The following is a 27,911-nucleotide window of genomic DNA, read 5'->3' on the forward strand; positions in this document are numbered from 1 at the left end:
TCAAAAAGTGAGAAGATAATGCAGACCTCCTACTAACACTGGTCTCCCATAGGGCACTGTCAACACTGCCTAGTGTCCTTTTGCTGTTTTAGAAATGAATCTCTGCCATTTTCATATTTATCCCTGCATCCCTAATGACAACAAAGGACAATGCTCCTTTATCCTCCAGACATGCTGTTTGGTCCACTTTACTGGATTGTAGTCCTTAGTTTCTTACCCCTTTTGCTAGAATCTTCCTTGGATCCCCATCACCCACAATCTGTAGCTTGTGCCTCTAGAAAGCTAAAACAAAGTTTTCTTTCTCACTGATGTGATACTGTTTTAAGGTACTTTCTTATCTACAACTCTGATTGAATACTGAATGCTGTTTTAACTGCTTTTATTATTCCCTTTGGTTTACAGTATGGGGGAACAGGGAAATTTTTTAAAGGGGGAGATGGGGAAGAAGGCATCTAATTGCATTTTTATCTTATTTTTCCTCTTGTTTTCATTTAAGAAGAAATGCATGCATACACATAGATACACTGAAATTAGTTTAATATTTAGCATAATCTGAGATGGTTAACAATTTCAGGATCTGGCTGGCTTCAGAAATTTCTCGCAGCTGGCCATTTGCCACGTTCACGTGTTCTCACATCACTTCATTCAGAAGCTAATACCAAGCTGGCAGCGTCTGCAGAGAAGGTAAAGATAAGACAGAAAGGAGTCTAGCTGCATAGCCACATTACCTGAGAGTTGTTGCTGATGGCTTTTCCACAAACGTTCAAGTTTGTCAAAGCCCAGTAAATCTTAGAAAGTTTATTTTCCTTGTAGCATCTGTGTTTTATAATGGGTCTTTTAATTTGTTTTTACTTGGTCTGCAGGGATTTCTTTTGTCCGGAGTTTTCAGACTCTGTCTTTTTTTTTTTTTTCCTTCTTTTTTTTCCTGTGGAAGTGAGTCCGTTAATGATGACTGGTTTGGGAATATGCCTCTCTGCAAAGCTGACCTGACACGCTATTCCTCCAGTGCAGCAACAAAGCCCATTGTTATTTTCTCTCTCTACTTTTATCCTCAACTTAATCCATTTTCCTCTGTGTTTTTATGGTATAGAATGTCTGGGAAAATATACTTTGGGACAATGCATAAATGATAAGATGGCACTTTGGAGTTAGCAAAACTTTTAGTACACAGATTGCACCATGTCAACCTCACATGCAGGCAGTGGTACCGTGTATTAGTAAGAAGGTTGGGAGTTCCTTTACCCCCCTGTATAAGCCATCTGCAGGTATTCTTCATCTAAAACAGGAGAAAAAAATTTAAAACGAGCACATGAGGTTGTTTTCATAATTCATTTTTCAAAAATGCAATCATATTCAAGTAAATACAGAGAGTCAGTGGTTAAATTAAACCCCAATGTGAACTGTTCTGATTTAGTGATTTGTCGTAACATTAAAAACAATAATAACCATAAACAAATAAACAACTGAAAATAAAGTGTCCTAGCTTTAAACATCAAGGGATGTTTTCTAAATTCTGATTTTTAAATGATTTTCTATTTCCAAATAGAATTGCTCCTTTAATTTATTGAGAAACCATTTTATTAGCATTTGGAATTTTTTCCCTCCAAAGGATCTCTGTCTATCTTGGGGACTGGTAAACCTCTAAAGGATCAAAGCTCTAGTGGATTTGGATAAAGACCCAAAAGCCTGAAGGCTTATGGAAGTTTATCTATATAGAGTAAGCCCAAAAAACTAGGATGAGAGTCTTAGAAGAGCTTATTTTCTCATGAGATTTTTGGGACTTCCTCTGTTTGGATGTGCCAGAAATAGTGTGAGAATATCCATTCTCATGGCATTTGTCACTTACAGGTCTTGTCCCAGCTGGAATTGGAAAGTATAATGGTGTGTGAAATAGTATATGTATTTTAAGACTTTATGAAGCCCAGCAGTAAAACTGCAATTAAACAACCTCTGCTATTTTCAATGTATTTGTACAAAAAAAAAAAAAAAAAAAAGCAAGCATAGTAAAGAACGGTTAGTGAAAGTTACATTTAGCACTTATGTAGTAACTCTTCATTGATCTCAAAAAATTTTAATTGGACCATTCCTGTCATATAGATGCCTGAGAGGTGGAGCAAAGAAATAGTGTTACTATCCCTCTTTGTCCAAAGGGAAATTGAAGCCTAAATTGACGTCTAAGACTTGGGGCACTATAAGTTTCATCCTGCTGAACCTCATTGTACTAAGAAGCTTCCAGCTTAATGGAAAATTCTGGCTTGGAAATTTAGCCTTGATATAACTAAGGAAGTGTTTCAAGATTTATTTTTCAAGTTACTGAAATCCAGGCTCCTGGCCTACTCTACACGAGACTAAGCAGAGTAGTGAGAGGCATGGATTCCAGCACCTGACTATCTTCTGAAGTACTTTGAGTCCCCTCCAAAGTTAATTTGTTTTCTACATACCACAGGGCTGTATTTTCCTCTACTTCCTGGGTATGGGGAAAAAGACATTTTCTTCATTCATTCAGAAACATTTACGGAGCTGTCAATGATTAGTGAGACATTGCCCCATACTCGGGAGGAGTCTGCAGTTTTCATGGAGGATAAATCTGGAGGTTTGTTCGAGTCTAGCTGCATTTACAAAGAAAATCCATGACACAAGAGATAGGGAAAATTAATGTTTAACCAAAGACTTTGAATAGTACAAAGGAGAAGAAGGGATCATTACATTATTTTTGTGTATTTGATTTATTGAGTATGAACTTTTTAAAAATTTGGTTTAAATTTTAATGTATATATATATTTTTACATGTAGTTCATTAATTGTCAGCTAATGAAATCTCTTGTCTAAGCTAGTTCCCTCATTTTACTAACTCCTTGATGTAATTGTGCACATATCTCTCATCTTATCCTTTATTTTCTATTAGAAAAGTAAAGGTAAGAAGATACCAAGTTCCTTTGTGCTCAAAATTTGTGTACCTTATCTCCCATTTTAAGTTGTCCCTTTAACACAACAATAAAAATGTCTTCTTCCATTTTGTTCCTAAGACATTTTGCAGATATCTTTATTAGCATGTTTTCTCCCGTTTAAAATTTTTTGTTTATGTCTTTTGGTGTCATGCTATGAGCTCTCTAGGACTTCCTTGGAGTTATTCATCCAGGACTAGAACAAGGTCTCATACCAATAGGCTCAAAAAGTGTAAAGTGAAAGAATGAATGTTGAATGAAACCTTTGCTTGGTATAGTTTCATCTTGTTAATGTCATCCTTTCAGCTGCAAAGTCCTTAAATCTGTCTTCTATATCCATTAGCTTGATCATTTTTTAATCAGCGTTCTCTTTACTTAACCCTTTCCATCTGACTTTTTAACTCTTTACTGAAACTACCCTATTGAAGTTTACCAGTTAGTAGCTTTCTCTCTTGAGTTTGTCTTTCTGAACCATGTCATCATTGACCATTTTATTAACACATTTATTCTTTCATTAAAGCTATTTTTATAAATTGCTTGCCATATCCAGTAAAATACAGCAGTCTCTCCCCCCTTACCTGCAGTTTTGCCTTCTGCGGTTTTTCTTACCTTCAGTCAACCATGGTCTAAAAATACTAAATGGAAAATTACAGAAAGAATTCAAGTTTTAAGTTGCATGCTGTTCTGAGTAGTGTGTTGAAATCTCTCCCACTGTCCCACTCTATCCTGCCTGGGACGGGAATCACCACTTTGTCTAGTGTATCCATGCTGTACATACAGTACGATAAGATATTTTTGAGAGTGATACCACATTTATATAACTTATTACAGTATATTGTTATGATTGTTCTGTTTCATTGTTAGTTATTGTTGTTAATCTCCTACTGTGCCTAAGTTATAAATTAAACTTTATCATAGGCATGTATAAATAGGGAAAGACATATATAGTATATATATATGGTTTGGCACTGTCTGCGGTTTCAGGCATCCACTGGGATCTTGGAATGTATCCCCATGGATGAGGGGGGACTACTGTGTAAGACAGATACTACCCCTATTCTCATGAACATAAAATCTACCCAATTTATGTTCCCCTTTCAGATGGGCTGGATTTCAGAGGCTACATCATAAACATAGACACCAGGAGTAAAAGTCCATAAATACTTGGGTATTGCTTGACAATACAGTGTCAGGCTGAGAGGCATAGGTCTGAAGTATCTAGTAAGGTATTCTGAGGTTGTCCTTTATCCTGGTGAGCTGTGGGGAACAAGTCATGGCTAACTAAACTGCAAAATTTGGAGCTTCTCAGTGAATCACTTCATTTTCCTAAACGACTCTTCCTATCTAAAAGTTCAGTGAGCTCAAAATCGGAACATCTGAACTGTTTCCTTGCTGAAGAACTTACCTAATTCATCTCTGCTTCAGTTGACAGGTTTTTTCTAAATCTGAAATCGTTTTATCTTCCTACTGCTTTCCATTATAATTTTCTCTTCTCGTTAGAAATCCCTTGCTATTGCTCACATATGTGGCATCCCTTTACACCCTCTGCTCTTCATGTTATCCTCCATGCTCGGAATATTTCTTCTTTCCTACTCATTCAGATTTTGCCCATCTTTCAAAGCATAGGTCATGTTCCATCTGCTCCGTGATCTCTTCTCCAAGTAATTGATCTCATATGTACTTATCTTTAGTACTAGGCAGTTAGAACATAATTATTCCTGTTTCATGCGTATTAGACTGTAAGCTTCGTGACAACAGAGAATGCAGTCCTCACAGCATGTAATCTTAGGCTAAGGCACTTAACAAATATTTGACTACTAGTTGTAAAGTGTGTGTGTTATACACAGTTCTTGAATTTCCTCAGCTTGTGACATAGTTAATGTTGTGGTCTGATTTCATATCCAAATTAGTATTACCATATTTGTCTAATCGTATGTCTTGCAACTGTTTACATCTACATTGGTCTTAAGAGTATCATAATAAGTCACTTTGAATGACTTAACTATGAAACAGTTTTTCTGGTACTCCTCCACAAATATCAAATGTTGTAATAGGATTTCACTCTTCATATTACCTAGAAGGTTTCTTGTTGTATGAATGTAGATATTATTGAGTAATTTGTTAAATGGCCTAAAGCAGCTTGTGCACATTTTGAATGTTGTCTTTTATTTACCTCTATGAGTGTGGGTCGCTTCAGTTAACTTTAATGTGAATTCTGGTATGCAAATTGGGGGGATAGATAGATGTTTATTGTTTGTGAATTTGTCTTTCTCCTTATTTTGCTAAAGAGATGTTTATAAGTGTTTAACTTGATAATTCCATAGATTTGTGTCCAAGAAAGACGTTGCATTTGGTTAAGCCATTATCCAACTTCATCTTGTAATGATTTTTTAAAAGGAGCCTGTTACTTTTCCACTACCTCTGAAGCTACCATTAGATACAGTGTGGTGGTTCTCTCTCTATAGTGAATCCATTCTAAGAGTAAATATTTTCTGGATGTCTTTTAGAAATATTATTACTTAAGACCTTTTGATGGGGGAGGTCTTTAGTTTCCTATATAAATCTGTCTCTTTAATTCAAATTAGTAAAAAAAATATGTGTGGGCTCACTGTCACTGTTATTTATAAAATACTATATTTATTGCTAACCATATCACTGATGCAGATATTTTTATGAAAAATCAAGAAAAATGATTTGAAAAGAACATTGGGTTAGTAAGGTGTTTTCTGTATTGAAAAGTTGTTGGATTATAAATACTGGTCTCATTTTCATGACATGGAAAATGTCAATTTTTACAAAGTTTCTGTGTAAGTGCATGAATTATAAGAATCACTATAAAATTCCAATAATGAAAAAAATGTGGTATTGATGACAGGACAGAGATGTGGATCAATGGAGCAGAGTCCAGAAATAGACCCACACATGTATGATCAATTGTTTTTGTTTTTTTTAAATATTTTATTGGGGAAGGGGAACAGGACTTTATTGGGGATGGAGGGTGCTGTTCAGCTTCAAGTTGTTGTCCTTTTCAGTCTTAGTTGTGGAGGGCGCAGCTCAGCTCCAGGTCCAGTTGCCGTTTTCTAGTTGCAGGGTCACAGCCCACCATCCCTTGCGGGAGTCGAACCAGCAACCTTGTGGTTGAGAGGACACATACAGACCAACTGAGCCATCCAGGAGCTCAGCTGCAGCTCAGCTCAAGGTGCCATGTTCAATCTTAGTTGCAGGGGGCGGAGCCCACCATCCCTTGCGGGAGTTGAGCCGGCAACCTTGTGGTTGAGAGCCCACTGGCCCATGTGGGAATCGAACCGGCAGCCTTCGGAGTTAGGAGCATGGAGCTCTAACTGCCTGAGCCACCGGGCCGGCCCCTGATCAATTTATTTTTGAGAAAGGTGGAAAGGCAATTCAGTGGAGAAAGGATACTCTTTAACAAATGGTGATGAAACAAGTGTACATTCGTTTTCAAAGCAACTCAGACCTCACTCCATATATAAAAATTAACTCAAAATTAATCTATCTGCTCTTGCCATTTCTGTTCACTATTGTACTGGAACTTATAACTAGGACTATTAAGCAATAAAAGAAATAGAAGGCATCTGAAGTGGAAAGGAAGAAGTAAAACTTCCTTCTTTGAAGATGCCATGATCGTGGATATAGAAAATCCTAAGGAAGCCACAAGAAACCATTAGAGCTACGAAACAAGTTCAGCTTATAGGATACAAGATGAATGTACAAAAATTGTATTTCTTTATACTATTTGGCATTTTCCCATAACCGTAAACATACAAAAAAAATGCAAACATTCATGTACTCTGACCAGCAATTCCATTCCTAGATTATTTATCAAAAAAAAAAAAAGAAAAGAAAAAAGAAAAAACCCTGTCCACAAAAACCTGTACACAAATGTTTATGGTAGTTTTATTCAAAATAGCCAAAAGCTGGAAACAAATCAAATATCCTTTCACTGATGACTGGATAAACAAACTGAAGTACTTTCATGTAATGGGAACATACTCAGGAATAAAAAGGAAAGAAATATTGATATATGCAGGAACATGTAGAATGAATGAATCTCAGATGCTTATTGGCCAATTGAAAGACAAGACCTAATAAGCTATATATTTTGAGATTTCATTTATAGGACATTTCTGGAAAATGCAAAAGCATGGAGAGGGAGAAAAGATAAATGCATACGGGGAGTTTGGCTTACTGGTAAGCCTAGAGTAATTACTCTCTCTGTAGATCAGATTTTATTTCACAGTGGAGTTTGTTTTTCCTGGTTATTAATGAGCCATGATGACTACTCTTTGTAATTTGTGATATTATTGCCCAGCATAAAATAAAGAGAAGTATGTCAGTTTATGTTTTTAAATTTTATGGTGGGGAATGGTAGATATTGGGAGGAAGGTGATGTTTTTGCCGGTGACTTTGGTCTGTCTCATCCTATGTCACTCATGCTACTCTCTATGGGAAATCATCCTTACAACTCATGTTTCTTCTGCCTTCCGAGCCTTCACAGACTGCCGTGGTTGGCATGTTCTCCCCACCTGTTCTCAAGCTTGTTTCCGGAAATGCTCTATGCCGCCTCTAGACTAATTTAGATTTTCCCATTTTATTTTCTTTATCTTATATTTCTTTATAACACCATTACATTTTATACTATTTGTGTAACCATTTAACATCTATCCAATTCAGTATCCTCCATCCCCAAAGACTAAAGTCTCTGTTTATAATCAAGTCACACTTGGTGTTTCCAGTATCCTTCGTTTTTTTTCCATCCATATAATCATGATTCTTCTAGAATCATTTCTGCCTTTGATAACTTTTTAAATGATTATCGGAGTTAGTGCGAATCCTATCAGAGAAGGAAACTTCCCTTGGTGATGCTTTTTGTTTTTCTCTTTGTAGGGAAACTAAACAGCCAAGATTCCTACAATAATTTTGCCAACAACAACCCTGGCAACCCTCGGCTCTCTCCTCTCCCCAGCTTGATGGTGTTGATGCCTCTTGCACAAATCAAGCAGCCAATGACATTGGGGACCATCACCAAACGAACAGGGTAAGGCCTCAGGCTTGGTACTTTTTAAATAGCTGTTTAAAGGGGTTGAATATATTTAAAAAATCAAATATACTTTTTATTTGTGTGGTTTTGATTATGTTCTTCATTTCTAGCCCACGTGAGACTTAATGGCAGCAGATTAAGTACAAAGTGTAGAACGTGCACAATCATTCTTACACACAACCATGTGCACACACATTCATAGAAAAAACAAAGCAGTGACAAGTTGTGAAAATGAGGATTGGCTAATAAAAACCAGACCCATCTACTCAGTCTTATTTTTGGTGCTTTGTGGCTTTGTTTGAAAAGTAGTTTCACTTTCTTGCCTTTGTGGACATGATCTGGATTTATAAGGACTCCCAAATTTTGACTAGTACAAATACTGAGGAGAGAATTTTAGATGACAGCCATGTTTCTAATACTTAAAAAAAATCATGTATATTTAGGTACAATTTAAATATAATAATCTGTCATTAGTGTCAGGATAATGTGATATTATGGGTAGTTTGGTCTCTACTCAGGATGGGCCATTAACATCCTCAGAGACTGTTGATGACTCACTGCATTTCTTTGAGCATATTTAGCTATTTTAACCTTTTAAAAATATTCCTACCTGTTAGGAATATAAAATTATCACTTCTTTGGATTCCTGAAAATAAAGTGCTGTGTCTAAGATATCATTAGATATTCAATCATGTAATAACTCTGAAATTCCAGACTACACACACACACACACACACACACACACACACACACGAAGAGCCAAAAAATGTGTGCACATTTTAAGAGATGTTATCTATGCTCAAGCAGTAGTTCGCCGTAATCAGAAGTGTCTGGACGCTGATGGTAACCACTTTGAGCACCTCTTGTAATTGCAGAAGTCAAACGTGACTTGTATTCATCTTTCATTATCGGTGTATATTGAGTATTACAATTTTAATACAGTGTTCCTTTCTTAAAATGTGCATACATTTTTTTGGCACTGTGGGTGTGTGTGTATGCAAATTACCTATTTTCATCAATAAGCAATCCTGAGGTTTAACCTAATTTGAAATGGAGCAACTGTCTTAAAAATTCTATAGTCAGGAGAAAACCCTACCCTGGCCTTAAGTAGTCCTCAGGATCTTTTCAACAAAAGGAATAGATTAAATTACTTGGCTGCTGTATCAGTATGTCTTAATTTTGTTGTGTTAGGTGGTAAAGTGTGGATAGAGGTCAATTTTGTGAGTAGAAATACTCATTCTCAGGGATGAGACCTTTGAGCTCCAGATTTTACCCTAACACAGAAATTGACCCGCTACCTAGTGGGGTAGTTTTTGAATTAAAGTGATCCTCGTGCTGAATGTAGAAATAAAATTGAGTCTGTGGCATATTAGGGGAAAAAGGAAAAAGAAAAACACAGCAAACCTAGGTCCCAAATGAGCAATGTACAATTCTACAAAGTACTTAGGAGTTTTTGTCTTTTTTTCTGAATCTAAGTGAAAGAATACTCAGAATTGTTCTTTCTGAATTTAATTTTAGTTTTGTTTCTGATGTGTCGTGGTTGTTTTCAAAACTTAAGAGCTGTGCTATTTTATAATGCAAAGAATTAACTCTCTTTTTCGAAAAAGCTTCTTCAACTATATCTCAAAGACAGTGACTGAAGTTCAATGCATGAAATCATATGATGTTAGAATTTAATTCAAATATCTGTGGGGAGGGGTGGAAATTGAATCTACTTTTGTGTATATTTGAAATTTTCCATACTAAAAATATAACATCTCTCTTTCACTCTCTTCTCTTGCTACTCTCTTCCTCTCTGCCCTTAGAAGGGTAGAAAATATTAATCATTTGGTGTCTTCCTATGCTACCATACTTAATGAACTTATTCATTAATTCTGTGTGTCCTTTTCTTTTTAAAAGCTTGGTCTCAATTCCTAGATTTTTTGAGCATGTATATTAGGATTCCTTATATTGTAGACAATTTAGTAATTATTTCTGAATGAATAAAAATATGAATTTGAGTTATATGCTTTGGAATTAATATTAATTCAAAATACATGTATCATATTGCTTACTAGACTTTTTATCTCAATACTCAAACCATTTTATTTTTGCCAGTTTTTGAACTCTTTTTAGCATTATCCTGTATTGAAGTATTGAGAGAGAATAGTTAATATTTCTCCCATAATGAGTACTTGGTTTTACATTTTTAAAATTTTGATGTAGATTAAGACTTATAAAAAGTTACAAGACCAGTAAAAGGAATTCCTGTATACCCAGATTTCCCCGCTGTTAGCACTTTAATTTATTTGCCTTATTATTCACATTTTCTCTGCTCACACACACACCCACGTACATATACACACCCACACGTTTTTTCCTAAATTGTTTCAGAGTAATTTGAAGACTTAGTAACCACTTATTTGTGCATATTTCAGTATTTAATTTCTAAGACAGGGTATTCTCTTATATAACCATAATGTAATTATCAAAATAAGTGATTTTTAAACTTACTTTATTAGTTTTTTTTTATATAGTTGTTATCTGTAATGAATTCTTTACTTGTGGTAGAGATTTAGTGTGCCACAAATCACCCCAGCTACTATATTTTTTCCCTCCCCACCTACTATTCTTTTTCCTCCTACCCTCCTACTATCCTTTCATTTATTCCCATCAACACAGGTTACAGTGACCTATAAACACTGAAAATAATATTCATAACCTGACTATTGCTACATTACAAGACTTAATACCACTTTCTGAAGGGTTTGTTGATTATATTCAGAAATTGCTATTCTTGCTATAAGTCACCCAAACATTCTTTTTCTTTTTTAAGTCACGCAAACATTTGGTCGTAGAATTTTCAGAATGTAATTTGTGGTTTTATCATCCTAACATTTAGCATTCTCACTGAAATACATGTATTTGCCTTACCAAAAGTAATATTTGTTTTGCAAGAGCAAAATATATTCCCTGAATTTTCATTTTTGACATATGCTGAGATTTGAAGTAAATCCCAGACATTTCACATCATATTTGATCCCATTATTTGAAAGGCTCTATTTATTTCATTTTCATTTGAAATTTTTTTTACTATGATGAATTCTCAAGACTGCAGTTAGCTAATTTGCATTATTTCCATTAAATTTTATTATATTTACTGAGAATTTTGATTGCCACATTACGTTCACCAGAGTGTGATGAGCAAATGGGATTTTCATTTTCCAGGTCTCTTTTCATTCTGGAAATTGTAGTTTACTCTTAACTTTGCCTCTGTGGAACGCCTTTCCTAGCATTTAAAAAATAAAATTAACAGGAAGTATTTGACATGATTATGTAGAAAGACAACGCAGTGCTGAGTCATGTGTAGACATGTAAGTTCTATGACTACTTCCAATATACCTGATAATATATTTAGTTAAATTATATACTTAGGTTAGATCAACGTTTATCTGTTCCTGGGATAGGACACCCAACACTTTTTTTTTTTCCATTTTAGAGGGAGACTCTGTCCAAAATTTTTAAAAATAAATGCATTAAGAGGTTTATTTGGGTAAATGGCCCCTGGTGGATTTCCCCCCACAAAGGGGGAAGGAACAAGCAGTAGACATTTCTCTTTGGACAGAAGTTAGAAGGCAGGAAATCTTGCTCAGGTTCACCATGAGCACCTCCAGCTATATTATTGCCATTAGAATAATAAATTTGATTATGGTGGAAAAAACCCCCACAAAAAACATTTATTTGTTTTTTGACGTAAGGCATGAAATAAGCATTTTTTAAAAAAGTTATAGTTCTAGCACAGCAATTTCTAAAGATTGCCTAGGATCCTATATTTAAATAACCAAATTCAGATGACAACCTCAACTCAAGCCTTCAGGGGATAAAAATGTGTACTTAACCATATTTCACATCTGTCCTCTTATTTTTGGAAATATATATCCCTGAAAGCCTGTGCAGCGTCAGGGACCATCTGTCTTACTCCAAGATATGCACAAGGCCAGTAGAACTACAAATGGCAAAAGACAGATGTATTTACACCTTCACATTCTATACCTTGAAGCAGCACTTGGAGGAAATAAGGCCTATTTTGGCAACAGCTGTTGCTTAACCCTGTCATACCACAGTGTACACTGATGAAGGCAGAAGAAGTGCTAAAAGTCATCTATTCAAATAGAATCCATTTTCTTGATGGAGGCCCTGGAAGGTCTCCATCATGTTTTTATCATAAGAAAAAATAAGAATAGTTCTCTTCCTCTATTAAAAGTGATCTCCTCATCTATTAAAAGTGAAACCGGGCAGTAAGGAAGGGATTGCTCCGCATTTGGGAGTGTTAAGTTTTGTGATAGCGATTTATTAAGCATGATTTCATAGATAGTTGGTTGAATTAACGAGTCCAGTAAGTGACAAAAGTTTTTTAATGCTTCCAATGTAAAAATCGACTAAATAATTTTTTATCACTATGCTTCATTTTATGTACATCAAATCTAAAATTATAAATATACAGACATCATTTTGTAGGAAGAAGCAGAGAATAGTAAAATAGTAAAAAACAAAAGACCAGTGTAATTTCATAGGCACAAAAAACATGGAAACTGGGAATGAAGTTACTTCCTTGCACTTAACTAGCTGATCGTTTTTAGTGATATAAACCTGAGATGATTTGTTCTCTTTTATAGATTTCCCTTTCCTTAAATGGGGCAGCTTCCTGCTCCTTTCCCCAATCCATCTTTTTATTTATTCGTTTCTTTGTGAGCAATTTGAGGTGGGTGTTAGGAACCTTAAGCCCGACCCTGTAGACGTAGGGTAGGTCATATAGTAGAAGAAAATGGACATAGGAGTGTGAAGCCCTGGCTTCTTATCATGGTTCTGCCACCTGTTACCAGTGGTACGTTTCTTCATCTGAAAAATAAAAGTTGATAGGTATAGATTATAATTTTCAGCCTTACAGTGTATGAGTTCCTACCACGTCTTTGGTACCATGACCTCATTTCCAAGCCTGACTCACTGTTGAGCCCTGGGCCAGTGCTGAGCAAGCGTTCCATTTAGAAACTGTAGATGGTTGTTCTTACTTAGAAATGGCAGCATTTAAGAGCATTTATTTGATTACCTCTGGTTGAAGTTTGTAGACTAAATCTGCCATCAGAGCTTGCTACAGTGAGTAAATGACATCAGCATTTGGTAGGCCTTGAAGAAGGTCTGTTCCTCGGCTTCAATGAGGTCTACCTTGGCTTATCTAGACAGTTTGGCCTGAGCCCCAAACCGTACAGGTGAAGTTCTGAGAATTAAATGGGAAAGATTTGGATAAAGACTCACCAGATACAGTAACACACCGCAGTTCTCCACCTTCCAGCCCTGTCTTGTCTAGGTGTTAGTTCTTAATAGCTGAGCTATAAATGTTTGGTTCCAGATGTAAAATAACGGGCAATGTATTTTCTTCCAATAGAGTGGATATGGATATGTCTGCATGTGCAATATACTTACCATAGTTGTAGTTTCCAAATTTTTGTGCTAAATCACACCATAGTTTGTTCCATTTTACCATAAATCTATGGGTTTATTTTTTTTTGTATAAAGTCTGCTATATACTATATTAAAAGTCAGAAATAACTTTCTACCAAAATTTGACCATCTATTTAGGCTATTCTAGCCACTGCCACATCTGGCAGAATTTGAACATGGTCTAATTGTTTTTCTAATGAAAATCTTGAGTTTGTAATTTAAATTTGCATGTTGAATATGTCTCAAATTAGGGAACTACTTGTCTGTTTCAGCTTCACTTTGCTGAACAGATGAACCATTTGAGAGCCCACAGTGCCATAGGTCTCTTTAGTGGGGAGCAGTTAAAATTAAATTAGTGAAAAATTAAAAGTAACATTTGAAAATGACATGAGGACTAATTTGCTCATATGCTTGTGAGTCCATTTCAGTTGCTCCTTAATGGGGTGGGGGAGGGGAAGGCATGCAGAATGTAGCAGAGTCATTAGAGTTTCTAGAATATGTTGTTAGAGAATACAGCTTTACTTTACAATTTTACACATAATGTTGTATAGCCTTTCTTCTACTTTTTCTCTATTCAGTACCTTTAATATTTGTATGTGCTCATCCTGCTGTCCATTCAGTGATAGTGCCTCAATTCTCATAGCACACGATCAGTTGAAAAATAGGGCTTTCCGAGTTTGTTTATAGAATTTTCCTCTTAAACTCTGACTAGTCCTTTAACTCTGCACATGATTGAACCTAATCATTAGTCATACCTTTTCAGTACTAGAGTCAGTTATAGAGGATTTCTCCTGTTCAAATCAAATCTAGTCCGACTTTTTACTTACATTTAAGAATCCTTCACACTTCTGTTGTTTTCAGCTATTAAGACCAAAGCTTTTGTGGTGCTGTGTGGCATTCAACAGAATGAATCAGAGTTTGAAGACTTACACAGCATTAATGATATAAAACACAATTCCTTCCTGTCTTCTGTGAATCTCCAGAAAAAAACCCTTTGAGAACCAATGGCCAAGTCATTTCATGATGGACTCTCAGTTTATAATAAATTTTTATGGATTTTTAGTCTCTTGGCCACTCCTGATGTTTTTCAGTCAGAATTCAGCTTAAAAAGGACATAGTCATGGCAAAGTGAATAGGTTTTATATGGCAGGGTTGTTAAATCTACTGAAACTTAATAGCGTTTGGGAAACACGTAAATTCTTTATATCTGAATATGATCGTTTGAGTGGCATATGTTAATACAGACAGTTTTAATTCAACATATTCTCCCACTCACATACACTCTTCCTCCGCCTAACTACCCCCATATAAAACTACAACTGTGGGATTTTGGAGTGGGAGGAGAAAGTCGTAGGTGAAGACAGCTGGATCATGGATTTGTCCTTTGTGACTTTATATTTTCATTCTTTTGCTATTGAGGAAAGATGAAGCAGGCGCATTTCAAAAGAACAGCTGACACTACCCATACAAAGTCAGTAATTACATCAGTCACTCTAATTCCTTGGAGTTTGTCGCTCTTCTTTTACATGTACATGGCAGAGGTCCAGTTTGTAGGAGTGGGTAAGAAGTGGGTGAACACAGATTGGAAACATGCCAAGTGTACATTCTAAAGCAGGTTCTCACCCTGGTTCCCCAGCCCTCTGATTTCTCTTTGAGCTGTGTTAGCCAGTAGATCCTTATTTGATTGAAGAAGTATATCTTTAACCTCATACGACTGGGTTATGTTGTGAACAGTGAAAACCATATTGTCTTTAAACTTGACTGCTGTTAGTATAGGCCTGTTTTCTGCAGTATCTGGAGAGTTCACAGTGCATTTTGGGATGGGGGGAAGGAAATGGTGCTATAATAGAAATATTGTTGGTAATGCACTGCTACTGCCTGGAAAGGCAAATCTCGGAGTTTTTTTTTTAAAGCTTGTGTTTAATTTGTTTGACGAACATATGTTTCCTTTACACATATGAACATCTAAACCTGGAAAAAGATATTTGCTGGCTCTATAGGTGGGGAACATCATCTGGTCATTTGAAATGTAGAAATTGAAGGTTTTGTTTTATTTTTGTTTGGTTGGCTTTTGGGATCAATAGAGAAGACTTTTAATTCATAAACGGACTTAGATAAAACTTTCAAATTCTTTACAATGAATCAGCTATATTCTGATATTTGGAATGAGATGGGAGACTGTCCAGCGTCAATACAATATACGCGAAAGAGCAACTGATGACAAGCACTCCTGTGAGAATCATTTGAACTATTTGATTATTTCAGGTGGTCTGCCCCATGAAGAAAACGAAAGGAACTTGGGTACTGTGTGCCAACGATAACCTCTTCATTTGGGAGGTTTTGTGGGGCATATGGAAATGTATTGAACCTTCCATTTTCAGATCATTTCTGAATGGCGTCACTACATATGCCGTTGAGAGACTGGAGTTTTCACGTGGTCTCAGTTGTTTATATAGGTGTTTATCAAAGTGCAGGGTGAGCTCCAGTAGCATTTTGTTTCTGATGTAATCAGCGAATCACGAAATCAGAAACAGGGATTGTGCCTGCCTTTTCTTTTCCACAATGAAATCGCGTAGAATAAAACGCACTTTTGCTACCGGTTCTGCAAACACAGAGCCTTGACTTTACCTCGGCGCTTATTAGAATGATGACGTCTCAGGTCCCATCCAGTTACCCTGTTAGACTATGCATTAATCTTCATCGTAACTAAATTCCTACATGAATGTTTACAAAACATTGAAATAGAAAATAGTAAAGTTGATTACAAACAAAAAAATTCATTACATTGTTGTTTCAGTTTTTGTGTTGCTTCAATTTGTGTGTGTTCATGTATACACCCGCTTGCACCTTAACAGATATTTTTATGGGTCACAGTCAAAAAATAGTTCAAATCCACGGTTTTAAATGTGAACGATGACACCATCTCTCTGATCTTACCATTAACTGTGAGAGAAAGTTCCTTGCTTTGCATTGGTACCATCTGTAAAGTTTCTTTTTTTTCTTTTCAGTATCTCAGTTCTTCTAGCTTACCCTTTCTTCTATTTAGTATCTCTTACTATTCTGCTCCGCTTTTTCTATTTTCTGTGCTGCAGTCCTCAGAATTGTACGGAGTGTTGTGAAAACATCCTCAAGTTTCATTTTATGGTCAAATATACAGTATTCACTGGGAGATTAATACTAATTAGCAAGATTTTTTTTAATACCCCTAGCACCAAAGTTAAAAGAAGAAAATGTCCAAGTTTTGCCAGTGAGCTTTCCTTCTCGATTTGTTATGTCTTCCTTCCAAATGTCAGATGCTACAGCCACATTTTGTTCTGGATATAATTAAATCAGCCAGTCTTCTTTGTGTGCAGATATGCATAGCATGTCTTAAATACTGTGAACAGAGTATTAAGAAGACATATGTGCAACACTGAAGTCTTGAGTTTGTATCCCCAGTTATATTTAAAACAAGCAATTGTGGCTTTAGTTGACCGATTCCAACCTAGCCCTATGCAGGCCAGGTAGAGGAAGCTAATCTCTTGTATCACTGGTAAGAGAAATGCCTGTTTCCTGAAATGTGACCCTAAATGAAAATAAATCATACTACTTGTATTTAGTGTTTATTCCTTTGGCCAGCAATATGCAGGGCAACTTACTGGAAATTAGCAGCTTAGAAATAAGTGCTTCTTTTCTATGGCTCTTAGACTGCAACCGGTGAACAGCAGACAATGCTTAGTGAATTTTTTTATTGAGTTATCTTTAGCTAGTTTTAAACATTTCGCGTCACACAACCACACATCTGTTGCTACCGATCCCACTCTTTCCTCCATCCGATTATTCCATTTAACTTGTACTTTGTTTTAAAGGGCCTCAGAAGTGAAATTTATTTTATTTTACCGTAGGAACCCTGCAGGGGTACTCCAGAAAAGGGGGAGAAATAGAACACTTTGAAATATCTTACCCTTTGAAAATTAAGGGACTTGTTACGACACGTCATTTTTATTGGTTATACAGACTCATTAGTATCTACAGCTGAATTACAAATGATTACTAATTTTTTTAGTTATTTTATCCATACTCTATTACAGTATGATACATGTATTTGTTCATGTTAAATGAGTTTTCCTCTAATTTTTTGTGCATTTTCCCCCCTTTTCCATAAAGGCCTTATCTGTTTGGAGCGGGGTGTTTTTCCATAAAAGCTCCATGGTGAGTCCCAGTTCAGTCCCGCATGCCTAATTCATTTGTTGTACTCAGAAAATAACTGTTTTGTACTGTTGTTTTCAGTTGCATGGCCTGATCACAGATAGATGCACCAAATTCCTGAATACTTCGTAGATGGGACATGAATGTTGCTATTTAAGCTTTAAAAGAGCAGTTTTCCTGGTTTCACTTCATTTCTTGAAATGTCAAATTTAAAAAACCCCACAGATTAATATTAAAGAGAAATAAATTAGAAGAGTTCTCTCATAATGCTAGTGTATATTATAAGACAAGGCTAGCGCCCAAGTATTATAGTAATAGAAGCTCCCTACACATGTCATGCTGAATTGAACATCGGATGACATGATTTATTTTGAGATATAAATATATTTAAGGTATGCTAAAAATACCCTATAAATTTTTACTGCATTTTATTTGGTACCAGAGGAACAAAAGTCACTTCTGTTTTGAATAATTTGGTGTTTAAGGAGCTATAAGATGAGGAAATTTGTGTTTCACATAAAAACTCCTAAATAATTTATTATTTTGAGTAACTAGCACCTACTCACCATAACGTATGTATTTTGGAAATTCCTTATATAACAAAGCATAAAATACAACTTTGTCCGGTTAGACATGATGAACTTTGCAAAGAAACAATATATTTAATACTTTTATATAAAGATGTAAAGTAGAATGGATTTAGATCCTGGTATACTATGTTTAACATAATGGTTAAGAGTTACGGCTCCAATCAGACTGCCTAGGTCTTAAATACCAGCTCAGGCACTTCCTACCTATATTACTTGGGTGATTATTTAAAACCTTCCTGTTTTTTGGTTTCCTTATCTGTTAAATGGACTTACCAGTAATACCCACCTCATAGGTTTATTGTGAAGATTAAATGAACTGACAATATAAATTGCCTAGAACAGTGCCTGATACATAATAAGAGCTCAGTAAATGTTAGCTGCTACTATTACTATTTCCTTTCTTATTTCAGGGAAGACAATACCAGTTTTGAAAAGATGTTTCTTTAAATTAGATCGTGGTTTTTTTGTGTGTGTTTTTCGTTGTTGTTGTTGTTTTTTTTGTTTTTTACTTTTAAAAGTGAGCCAAAAAGAAGTTTTGAGCAATATAAGTTATGTCAATTTTATAAATTTAGTCAGAATACTTAAAAGAGTTCTGCACATATATATGTAGTTCTCATAAGATTACTGGGAATTGTTCATACTTTCCAATTTCTCCTTGAAATGCAGCATCAAAATTAGGACACAGGTTGTGAAACTATTTTAAACAAATTTAGGGTATAAACGAATAAAAATTCCATGAAAGTCCATCTTTATTCTTTTTGTTAACTACATTTCTTTTACAAACAAATAAGATAAATGAATCTTACTTAGGAGCTTATAGTGAGCATTCAATTTTTAAATGCCAGATCAACATAGGACAAAATTTCTTTGTAGACTAAACTTAGAATTAAATTCCATTTTAGGATAAATGTCTCAGTCTAAGTACAAAGAAAAGAGTTTTAGTATGTTAATAAAGATTGAAGTTTTAGCATAGAAGTAAAGATGGAGTAACAAATGTTGTATGTTAAGTAAGAAAAGTCCATTCCTTCAACAGCTTATGTGCTCCTCAAATTTAAGCAAAAGCACTTGTCAACCAGAAATGATTTGAGGTTGAAACAAGATTAAAAGAGCCAGATTAAAGAAAGGGATATATGAAATATAGTAGACTTTTAAATCATTGCCTGTCTTTTAGAAGACTGCTTTGTGGTTTGTTTGATGCCATCGTTAGCTCACAAGAAACTCGTTTTTAGTCACTTATGCTAGCCTAAAAGATCCTCCCTTAAAATATGTTCCTTTACTAGTGGTGCATGTTTTTCCCATTAAGATCTTAATGAAACCTCAAATTAGGGCAGCAAAATGAATATAAATTTGACAACTTCTTCCATGTTGTTTATAAGAGCTTCTTTGTTTTAACAGTTTTTGCTATTTTTCCATGATACTTAGTATTCAACTTGAGAATGTTTTTACTCCTCTGAAATAAAATCTTATGCTAAATAAATATGTTTATAGTACTTGCATTTGTAGGGTAGTATTTGTATTTTGGAAGAATATGAAGTTTTTACAGTTCCTCTTAAAATGTTATATAAATTTCATACAAAATTTGTATTTCACGTTGCAACATTCAGCTAAGATTATGCTTTTGATCACAATTTCTACTAATTCTTTGTTCTTTGGTAAACTTGTTTAATTGTTGAAATTCGTGCACTTTCTGATGAGTCAGTTTAAAATAATGTCTTTCCCTTTGATAACAAACTAAGCTTGTTGGAAAGTTAACTATGCAGGCCGTCTTCGACATTTTAGCTCCTTTATACATTCTGGGGATTATGTATCCTCCAGGATATTTTTGAGTTGGAGTGACTATTAAATAAAGTAAAAGAATTACACATATGATATACTTTTTTAATATAGAAATTTTAAGAGACATAGCCGTTGTGAATTTTTAAAAATGAAGTTTGCTTTCAGTATCACAAATGAGTAACAAGTATTTATTGAGTTCCTGATGTGCATGTAGTATTGTGTTTAAGCTACTGTTATTTTTGAATTGCTAATCAAAAGAAAAAATATATACATAACAGTGCAGACAAAAGTCCATTTGAATATATCCCTTACTCAGAACCTGTCTGTATTATATAAGGTTAATTTTAAAGAAGAATTAAAACTTACATATCAAATTATATTTAAAGTTTTAATTAGCACTGTCAGAGTACTTGATCTATATACAAATCATTCAAACTGAGGTTCCTTTGAGAATGTTGAAAACTATTATAATTTCATTTTTGGAAGGTAAGATTTATATGGAGAGGAGAATTTTTTCTCATCTGCAAAGTTTATGTAAATTTGTTAAATCTTTAAGAACAATTCGTGATAGAATAATTTTAGATTTATTATTAATATCTTTACTTAAAATAAAATGCTTTCAGTTTCCCATCTTAGTTCTTATTTTAGAAAAATAAAATTGAAAGTGAGAGAAAACTTCTAAATTTCTTTTTAAAAGCTTAATTTAATCACAGTGAGGAATATAAAGAAAAGTTTTTCTTTAACACAGAGACATTACACCACTTGTAATTCTTACATCAATGTTGTGTCTAGCATTTAAACTGAAATATTATTGACTATACCCTTATGTTTTAGAAAAGGAAAGAAACGGTGCTTCTATCTCAATTTAGCTCATTCCATGCTTGTGTCCTTCTAAACAAGGCATTGGACCTCATTGCTGCTTTTCATTCCATCTACAGATAAACCACTTTATACCCTGTTCTATAGGACATAGTAAAATTATCCAGATAGGCATAATTTCCTTATAATTTTAAAGCAGATATCATTAGAGTTTTGCTCTTTTTTTTTTCCTTTGCAGTAGAGTGTGGAGGAAAAAAATAACAGTCAAGAGAAATTCAATATGTTAATCTGACTGGATTACATAACACAGTAAAAGCCAATGGGTAACTTCAATAGACTTAGTAAATAATTTTAAAGATGTCCTAATGTTAATGTCCCCAGAACTTCTGATGGCAGTGAAAGTGATTCCTATTCTATGGTTAGATGGCTAAGTCTCCCAGAAGAAGTGACAAAAAGTTCAACTCCTGAGTTTTCATTTAGTAGCACCTTATGTATTCATTTTGTTTTTTTTTGTTTCTTTGTATGTTTATGTTATCTTATGTCAAGTTTAGTAACTGTGATGTTTTATGATCATAGTTTTGCGTGATACGGAGAAAGTTGAATTCATTCCATTTTTCTTTTACGTTTTGTTTACAAATTAAGCCAAATACTTCTTTTTATTTTTGAACTTGGGGTCATTTCTGATGGGCTTAGGGGAGTAAAGAGCAGCAGTTCTCAGCTGAAGGCGTCCATCATCCTATCAGTATGTTTTGTTCTCATTTATAAACATAACACAATTGAATTTCTGGACACCCATATACATTGAAATATTTTATATCGTATTATTAATTTAATCAACTAATAAATAAATGAGAGAAAGCCTCTAAACATCCAGAGGTATTCATACTAAACTTGTAAATGCTTTTTGATGGGACTTATTAAGTCCCTTTCAGAGGATAAAAAGAGCTTTTGAGAGCAAGAAAGAAGGAAAAAAAGGATAGTATTGGAATGCTTTACTAAAATGGTTGGGTCAGCCATCTATAAATGAACATGATTTACAAGTCTAGCTCTTTTTACTTTTATTCCTTTCACGTATACATATCATTTTTTTCAGTGTTTTTCTGCCAACGAAGGTTATTTTGCAATAGAGATATTCTGGGTCATTGTGGAAAAATTCAGTTCTGTTTCTACCCATCATTCCTGGTCTTGGTCTTTTTAAAACTTAGGATGAAGGGCAAATTCAGTCAAAATCAAAGTTTTTCCATTGGGGTATATTACACAGAAAAAACTTTATTAATAGTAATCTTTAGATTATTTCTCCTTTTTATTTTCCTGAAAGTCTATATACACATGCACACATTTTTATGCTGTTTTGCTTAAATACCATAGTCATTTCAAATATAGACTGATAATAGAAATAACTTGTTATGAATATGTTCACCACATCTGCCCCATACCCAACACACAGCACTATGCCCCATAGGTGGTAGCAATTTATTTCCAGGGATGAAAACTCTTGATTACTTATTAAACACAAACTTTTACTAATGTGATTTGTTAAGGCCTTATCTGAGGCAAAAGAAGAAATAAGGCAGTATAAAAATAAAATAGATCATTCTTTACATAATTTTAAGCATACTTTTACTATAAGATACAAATTCTTTGCGGGGGATAATGAGTTTATGTAAAATGATACTGTGTTGATGCTTTTTAGTTTTGTGTTCAGAAGCTGAATTATATGTAACATTAAATAAGTGTAAGAGATTTAAACTTTTGACATTGGCTGATTAAACTGTAAGCTAGTAAACATGCAGAATATATGTTTATGGCCAAAGAGCAAATTGATGTCCTATCATATTTCTACTTGTTATTGTTATGCTATAAAGGTAGCCATCCCAACCAGTAGCAACTATTTTTAAGTCTGTGTTGGATGCCTACTTTAGATGCACTATCAACTCTCTTAAGAAGTGGCATGCTTACTTGTTTTCTATCTTGTTGCTCACTGCATGATTTAAGAAACAAAAACAAAAATAGCATTCCATAATTTGCAAAGAGCTTTGAATTTATTCTTGTGAAGCTTATTGGTACATTGTAGTCCTATTGTTCACTGATGGTAATTCTAGTAAAAACACTTAGTCACACAGTTGGAAACACCTTTCAAAAATTTTTGGAATGGTTATTTCTCTCTCCTCCTCCCTCCAACCTCCCAAAACTCCTAAGTGTTAAAAATGACCAATGAAACTCAAAAGATGCTAGTTACAGGAACTTAACAGCTCGATGATAGTAGTTCAGTGATAGAAATAAAGGCTGAAGGAGTGTTTCCATTCTAAGGTAGTACAACAGAGAGCATCATACCCAGAATAGTTCTGATCCTGGTTCCCTGAGTACCAAGGGATGGTGCATGTTTGTTCAGGTGCAGGTGGATGGTAGTCTTCTTTTCTGTTGGTAGGTTATTGCGCTTGTGGGAAATGCACCAAGGAAGACGTGAAACTGTAGAACCAGATTTATTGCCTCACAGAAACTTTTACAAAACTGTGTCTTTATTCCCTGTCAAGGTAGAAGTCTGACTGTGATTGGTGTTGGTATTTTAGGCATAAATGTGATCTTTATGGATAACGGTGTAAAGTGTTTAAGACATGTTAATGATGGAAAGAAGAGATCTTTTCATATACGGCAGTATACATTACCATGGATTTGGTACAAAGGGAGAGACCCAAAAAACCAGAAACAGTGACCTCTGATCCAGACTTACTGTTTCCAGAGCAGGGAGATGTCAAAAGAGAAGATTCGGGAAATAAAATATGTGAGTGACTATTTCAAGTGTCATAAGAACCTGGAAACTGGGATTACCAAAGCAAAGACTAATTTTTAAAACATTAGTCTTTTAGAAGAGAGTTAACATTGCTGAGTACTATGATATGGGAAGGCACTTCCCTTAAAGCTTTATGTGCTCTCCTGATACAGTGGTTGAGCACACACCAGAATCTCCTAGAAGACTCCTTTAAAAACACACACAAATTGTTAGGCCCAACCCCCAGAGTTTTCTGATTCAGTAGGTGTGGGGTGTGGCCTGATGAATATTTGCGTGTTAAGAAGTTCCCAGGTGGTACTACTGGTCAGGGATCACATTTTGAGAATCCTTAAAAGAACCCTATGAGGTAGGCATTATTATTTTCCTTTTATATATGAGTAGTCTGAGCCGTGAGAGGTTAAATAAATTAACCAGAAGTCATGTAGCTAATTGTGGTAGAATTGGGATTCAGATTCTGGTTTCTTCCTGACGTCAAAAACCAATCTTTCTCCATCCAACCATACTTTATGAAAAGATAAAGAGATAAAGGACAGTGAGCAAAAGAAGGTAGAAATGTTACTTGACATTGGAGACTGACTAGTAGAGTAGGAACATCCGAGCTCTGTTATTCTTGTGACCCAGCTGGGCTGTGAACTTGACCGGTGTATGGTGAGGTTATTTTCTGGCCTATGAATTAGAGGAAATAATACCACCATTTATCTAAGGTGGTTGGTAAAATTGCTAATGAGCTTTGAGGAAGCCTTTGACAAATCAAAAAAGAAGAGAAATATAGGTTTTGAAAGACAATGAAAGTTTGATGTTAGAAGTTGATGGTATGAAAGCTGATGTGGGGAAAACACAGAGGAAAGCAAGTGCTTTTCTTTTTTCTTTTTTTAGCAAGTGCTTTTTAATGGTAGTTATGTGAAATTGTAACAGTTATTTAATGTGTCCTTAAACATATGAGAAACAGAACAAAAATAGACATGTCATTTTCACAAACCCACAAAGAAAAACTAAACGAATTGGAAGATCAATGAATATAGTTGCATTACATTGTTAGATCTTCTTCTCATTCATTGTGTAACTACATAGCATTGTGGCTGAGAGCATTTTCAGGGTTTCATTCTGTGTCATCTCGTTATTTTCATTCATGCTGTCTTCATTCAACTGTATTGTCAATCCTGCATCTTTTATATCAAAATGGTAAACTATTTTATTGTTGTGAGATGTTCATGCTGGTTCTGTTGTTTCACTTTGAAATCTCCAGGGAAACGTTATCCATCTGAAAAGAAGTGACTTGGATTCCACCAGCACCTACTTCAAAAAGGAATTAATTTTTATTGGTCTTATATGTTGCTATTCTGATAATACTCTGAAACTTTGAACTAATTTTACTTTTCTGCGGAACACAGTCTCACACCACCAGTTACTACTTCAGGCAACATGCATGTCCACACTGGAGGGTTTGAATACTTAGGGGTAGAATTTTAAGGAAAATGTATCATTATGTTAAGGACTGTGAGTTCATCATGCTAATTTTTTTACTATCATTTTATTTATTTCTGTGAGTTCATCATGCTAATTTTTTTTTACTATCATTTTATTTTTTAAGCAAAGTTAAACCACCTCCACAAATTTCACCCAGCAAGTCGATGGGAGGAGAATTTTGTGTGGCTGCAACGTTTGGGACATCCAGATCGTGGTTTGCAAATAATGCAGGTCTGAAAAGAGAAAAAGGTATGTAGTTTTACTGAGGCTTAAACTTGCCATTTGTAGTTTTTGTTTCTTGAGGAAAATTCATAGCAGTTCTCCTTGAATATTCTTGATCCCGATAGTCTGGAAACCAATTTTTCCATTCATTTAGCATATCTCTCAACTGCTCAAGCTAAGACAAGAAGAAAGGCTATCCTTCTACTATAAATGTTAAATAAATTTCCCATCGAGTGTTTTTATTTTGTTTTGTTGGTGACAATCTACAGGGGTTCTCAACATTGTCACCTCCATGCCATTATATGTAGCTTTTACATTTATGACAAGCTGACTTCACGCCTTTGTCTCTGAAACGTAGAGAGGAAAACCTTGTTATCCCTATTTGAGAGATGAAGAACTTGAGATCAGTGAGTTTAAATACCTTAGCTAAAAGCACTAGTTAATAAGTGATGGTTTCAGAGTTTGAACCTGGGTGGGTTTCCTTTTTTTCTTTAAAAAAAATTCTTTTTATTGGGGAATATTGGGGAACAGTGTGTTTTTCCAGGACCCATCAGCTCCAAGTCAAGTCTTTTTTTTTTTTTTTTCAGTCTAGTTGTGGAGGGCACAGCTCAGCTCCAAGTCAAGTCGTTGTTTTCAATTTAGTTCTGGAGAGTGCAGATCATTCATTGGCCCATGTGGGAACCGAACCGGCAACCTACGTGTTATGAGCACTGCGCTCTAACCAACTGAGCCAACTGGCCGCCCCAGCCTGGGTTTTGTAATGCTAAATCTTAACAAAACCACCACCAACAACTCTGCCGTGTCATAAATCAAAAGATAAAAACAGGCTCCCACTCAGAAAGAAGGGTCCTCTTTTATGGTAAAAGATGCTCCTTTGAGTTTATATAATTTTTTTTGTAATCCCTGCTTTGATCACCAGGATTAATACCTAAAATGTTTATATAATTACTGTTTAGTATGTGATTGCTTATTGTTTCTGTGTAGAAGAGAATGCCTGCATTCATGGACCAACTACTTAATTTTGAATAAGATTCTCCCCTTATTTTAGCAGTATTAAAGTAGGTCACAAACTGAGTTGTTCACGAGGCACTTCTTTGAAGAGTTCCACAGGCTGTATTGTTCTTGGCAAAATGGTTCTCCTTTACGCTTAATCCTGGCAGTCAGACATCAGCTCTTTCCCTGTTATCGACTTTCAGTGACCCTTTCCTCGGAAATAGGATCTCAGGCACAGCAGGTTCTTTACCTAAGTGGGAGAGGATACAGTGAAGTATGCAAGCCTTCCATTTTCTTATCCCATCTTTATTTTTTTGTTACCTCCTTCGCTTTAATGATGCTATCAAAATGACTTTTTGTTGCTAGTTAAAACCCTCTGTGAAGCTCGATTTCAAATGCTTCTCCCTTCTGTTCTAATTACCCTTTTAACTTGCTACTCCTTTATGTCCCACTGACTGGTCATTAGCCATTTTCTCAAATCAGCTGTAATTGATTCCTCTGGCATAGAGATAAGGTGACCCACCCAGCATTCATGAGTGATTTTATATGCTCCTAGGTTTACTGTAAAACCCGAGATAGAGGACTAAACCTGTTTTGGTAGTGAGGACATGTGTACTCCTTATAAAGTCATTTGATTAGATCCATATTCAGCACCTGACCTCAAAGTATGACTGGTCTTCATTTACCATGGGGGCCAGTGATCCCACTGAGAGGAGAGAAGGAAGAGGTTTGGGGGAGGAGGATGCATGTGTTGTTCATGTTGGTTTGAATCCAGAAATTTAAAAGAGAAAGTTTTCTGAGAGAAAGTAGATGGGAAGTTAGGTCGATACAGGCATACAAAGAGCATTTCATGCACTTGAGTTGCTACCGCCTGTGTAACTAAATCTTAATCTATACAGTTTTCCTTTTCAATCAGTCCTTCCCTGTCCCACCTGATATCGTTCATTTTTCATAACGTGGGACAAATTACATTGCAGACAAATACAAAAAACTGGAAAATATTGTTTTTACCATGTTAGAATTTCATATATTTACATCGTTCTTAAAATACATGGCTTAATACCTAAAATATATTTTGATAGCATAGAGATTTTCCTATTCATTAGCACATACTTGTAAGAGGCAACATTTAGGCAAGGAGCAGGCTCCATGTGAAAAATTTCTGCCGTCTTATTTTCTCTCAGTCGCCTCAGGAACCTTCTGCAAGGTCATTCATTAACTTGTAAGAATTACGCTGTGCTCCTTTTATGCCATTGTCACATATCCGTGTACTGCTTCTCTTTGTAGATCAGTCCAAACAAGTCGTGGTTGAATCTCTCTACATCATTAGCTGCTATGGGACCTTAGTGGAGCATATGATGGAGCCACGGCCGCTCAGTTCTGCCCCTAAGATTAGCGATGACACCCCACTGGAAATGATGACATCACCTCGAGCCAGCTGGACTCTGGTTAGGTAGTACCTCCTTTCTTTTTTTTTTTAAACAGCTTTATTGAGGCATAAAATATTAAAGGTTTATGATTTAATAAGGTTTGGCATAAGTATAATAATGAACATTATAAATATATCCATTGCTTCCAGATGT

At 35.2% G+C, this 27,911-nt stretch overlaps 1 protein-coding gene across 25 annotated transcripts in view; it reads left to right on the forward strand.

The window, feature by feature from the left end:
- BCAS3 (BCAS3 microtubule associated cell migration factor) overlaps positions 1 to 27,911 on the forward strand; it is a 519,095-nt gene that overhangs the window by 204,526 nt on the left and 286,658 nt on the right. For 16 of the 25 annotated variants that reach the window (XM_074320579.1, XM_074320576.1, XM_074320587.1 and 13 more), the window contains exons 16-19: positions 7,851 to 8,001; positions 17,629 to 17,673; positions 25,238 to 25,362; positions 27,616 to 27,781. In XM_074320579.1, coding sequence (XP_074176680.1) covers positions 7,851 to 8,001; positions 17,629 to 17,673; positions 25,238 to 25,362; positions 27,616 to 27,781 — 487 coding nt within the window. The remainder of the gene's footprint in view (positions 1 to 7,850; positions 8,002 to 17,628; positions 17,674 to 25,237; positions 25,363 to 27,615; positions 27,782 to 27,911) is intronic. The other 9 variants (XM_074320583.1, XM_074320581.1, XM_074320582.1 and 6 more) reach the window with 1 other exon arrangement.

Source organism: Rhinolophus sinicus, linkage group LG15 (genome assembly GCF_036562045.2).
Source record: "Rhinolophus sinicus isolate RSC01 linkage group LG15, ASM3656204v1, whole genome shotgun sequence".
Lineage (NCBI taxonomy): Eukaryota > Metazoa > Chordata > Mammalia > Chiroptera > Rhinolophidae > Rhinolophus > Rhinolophus sinicus.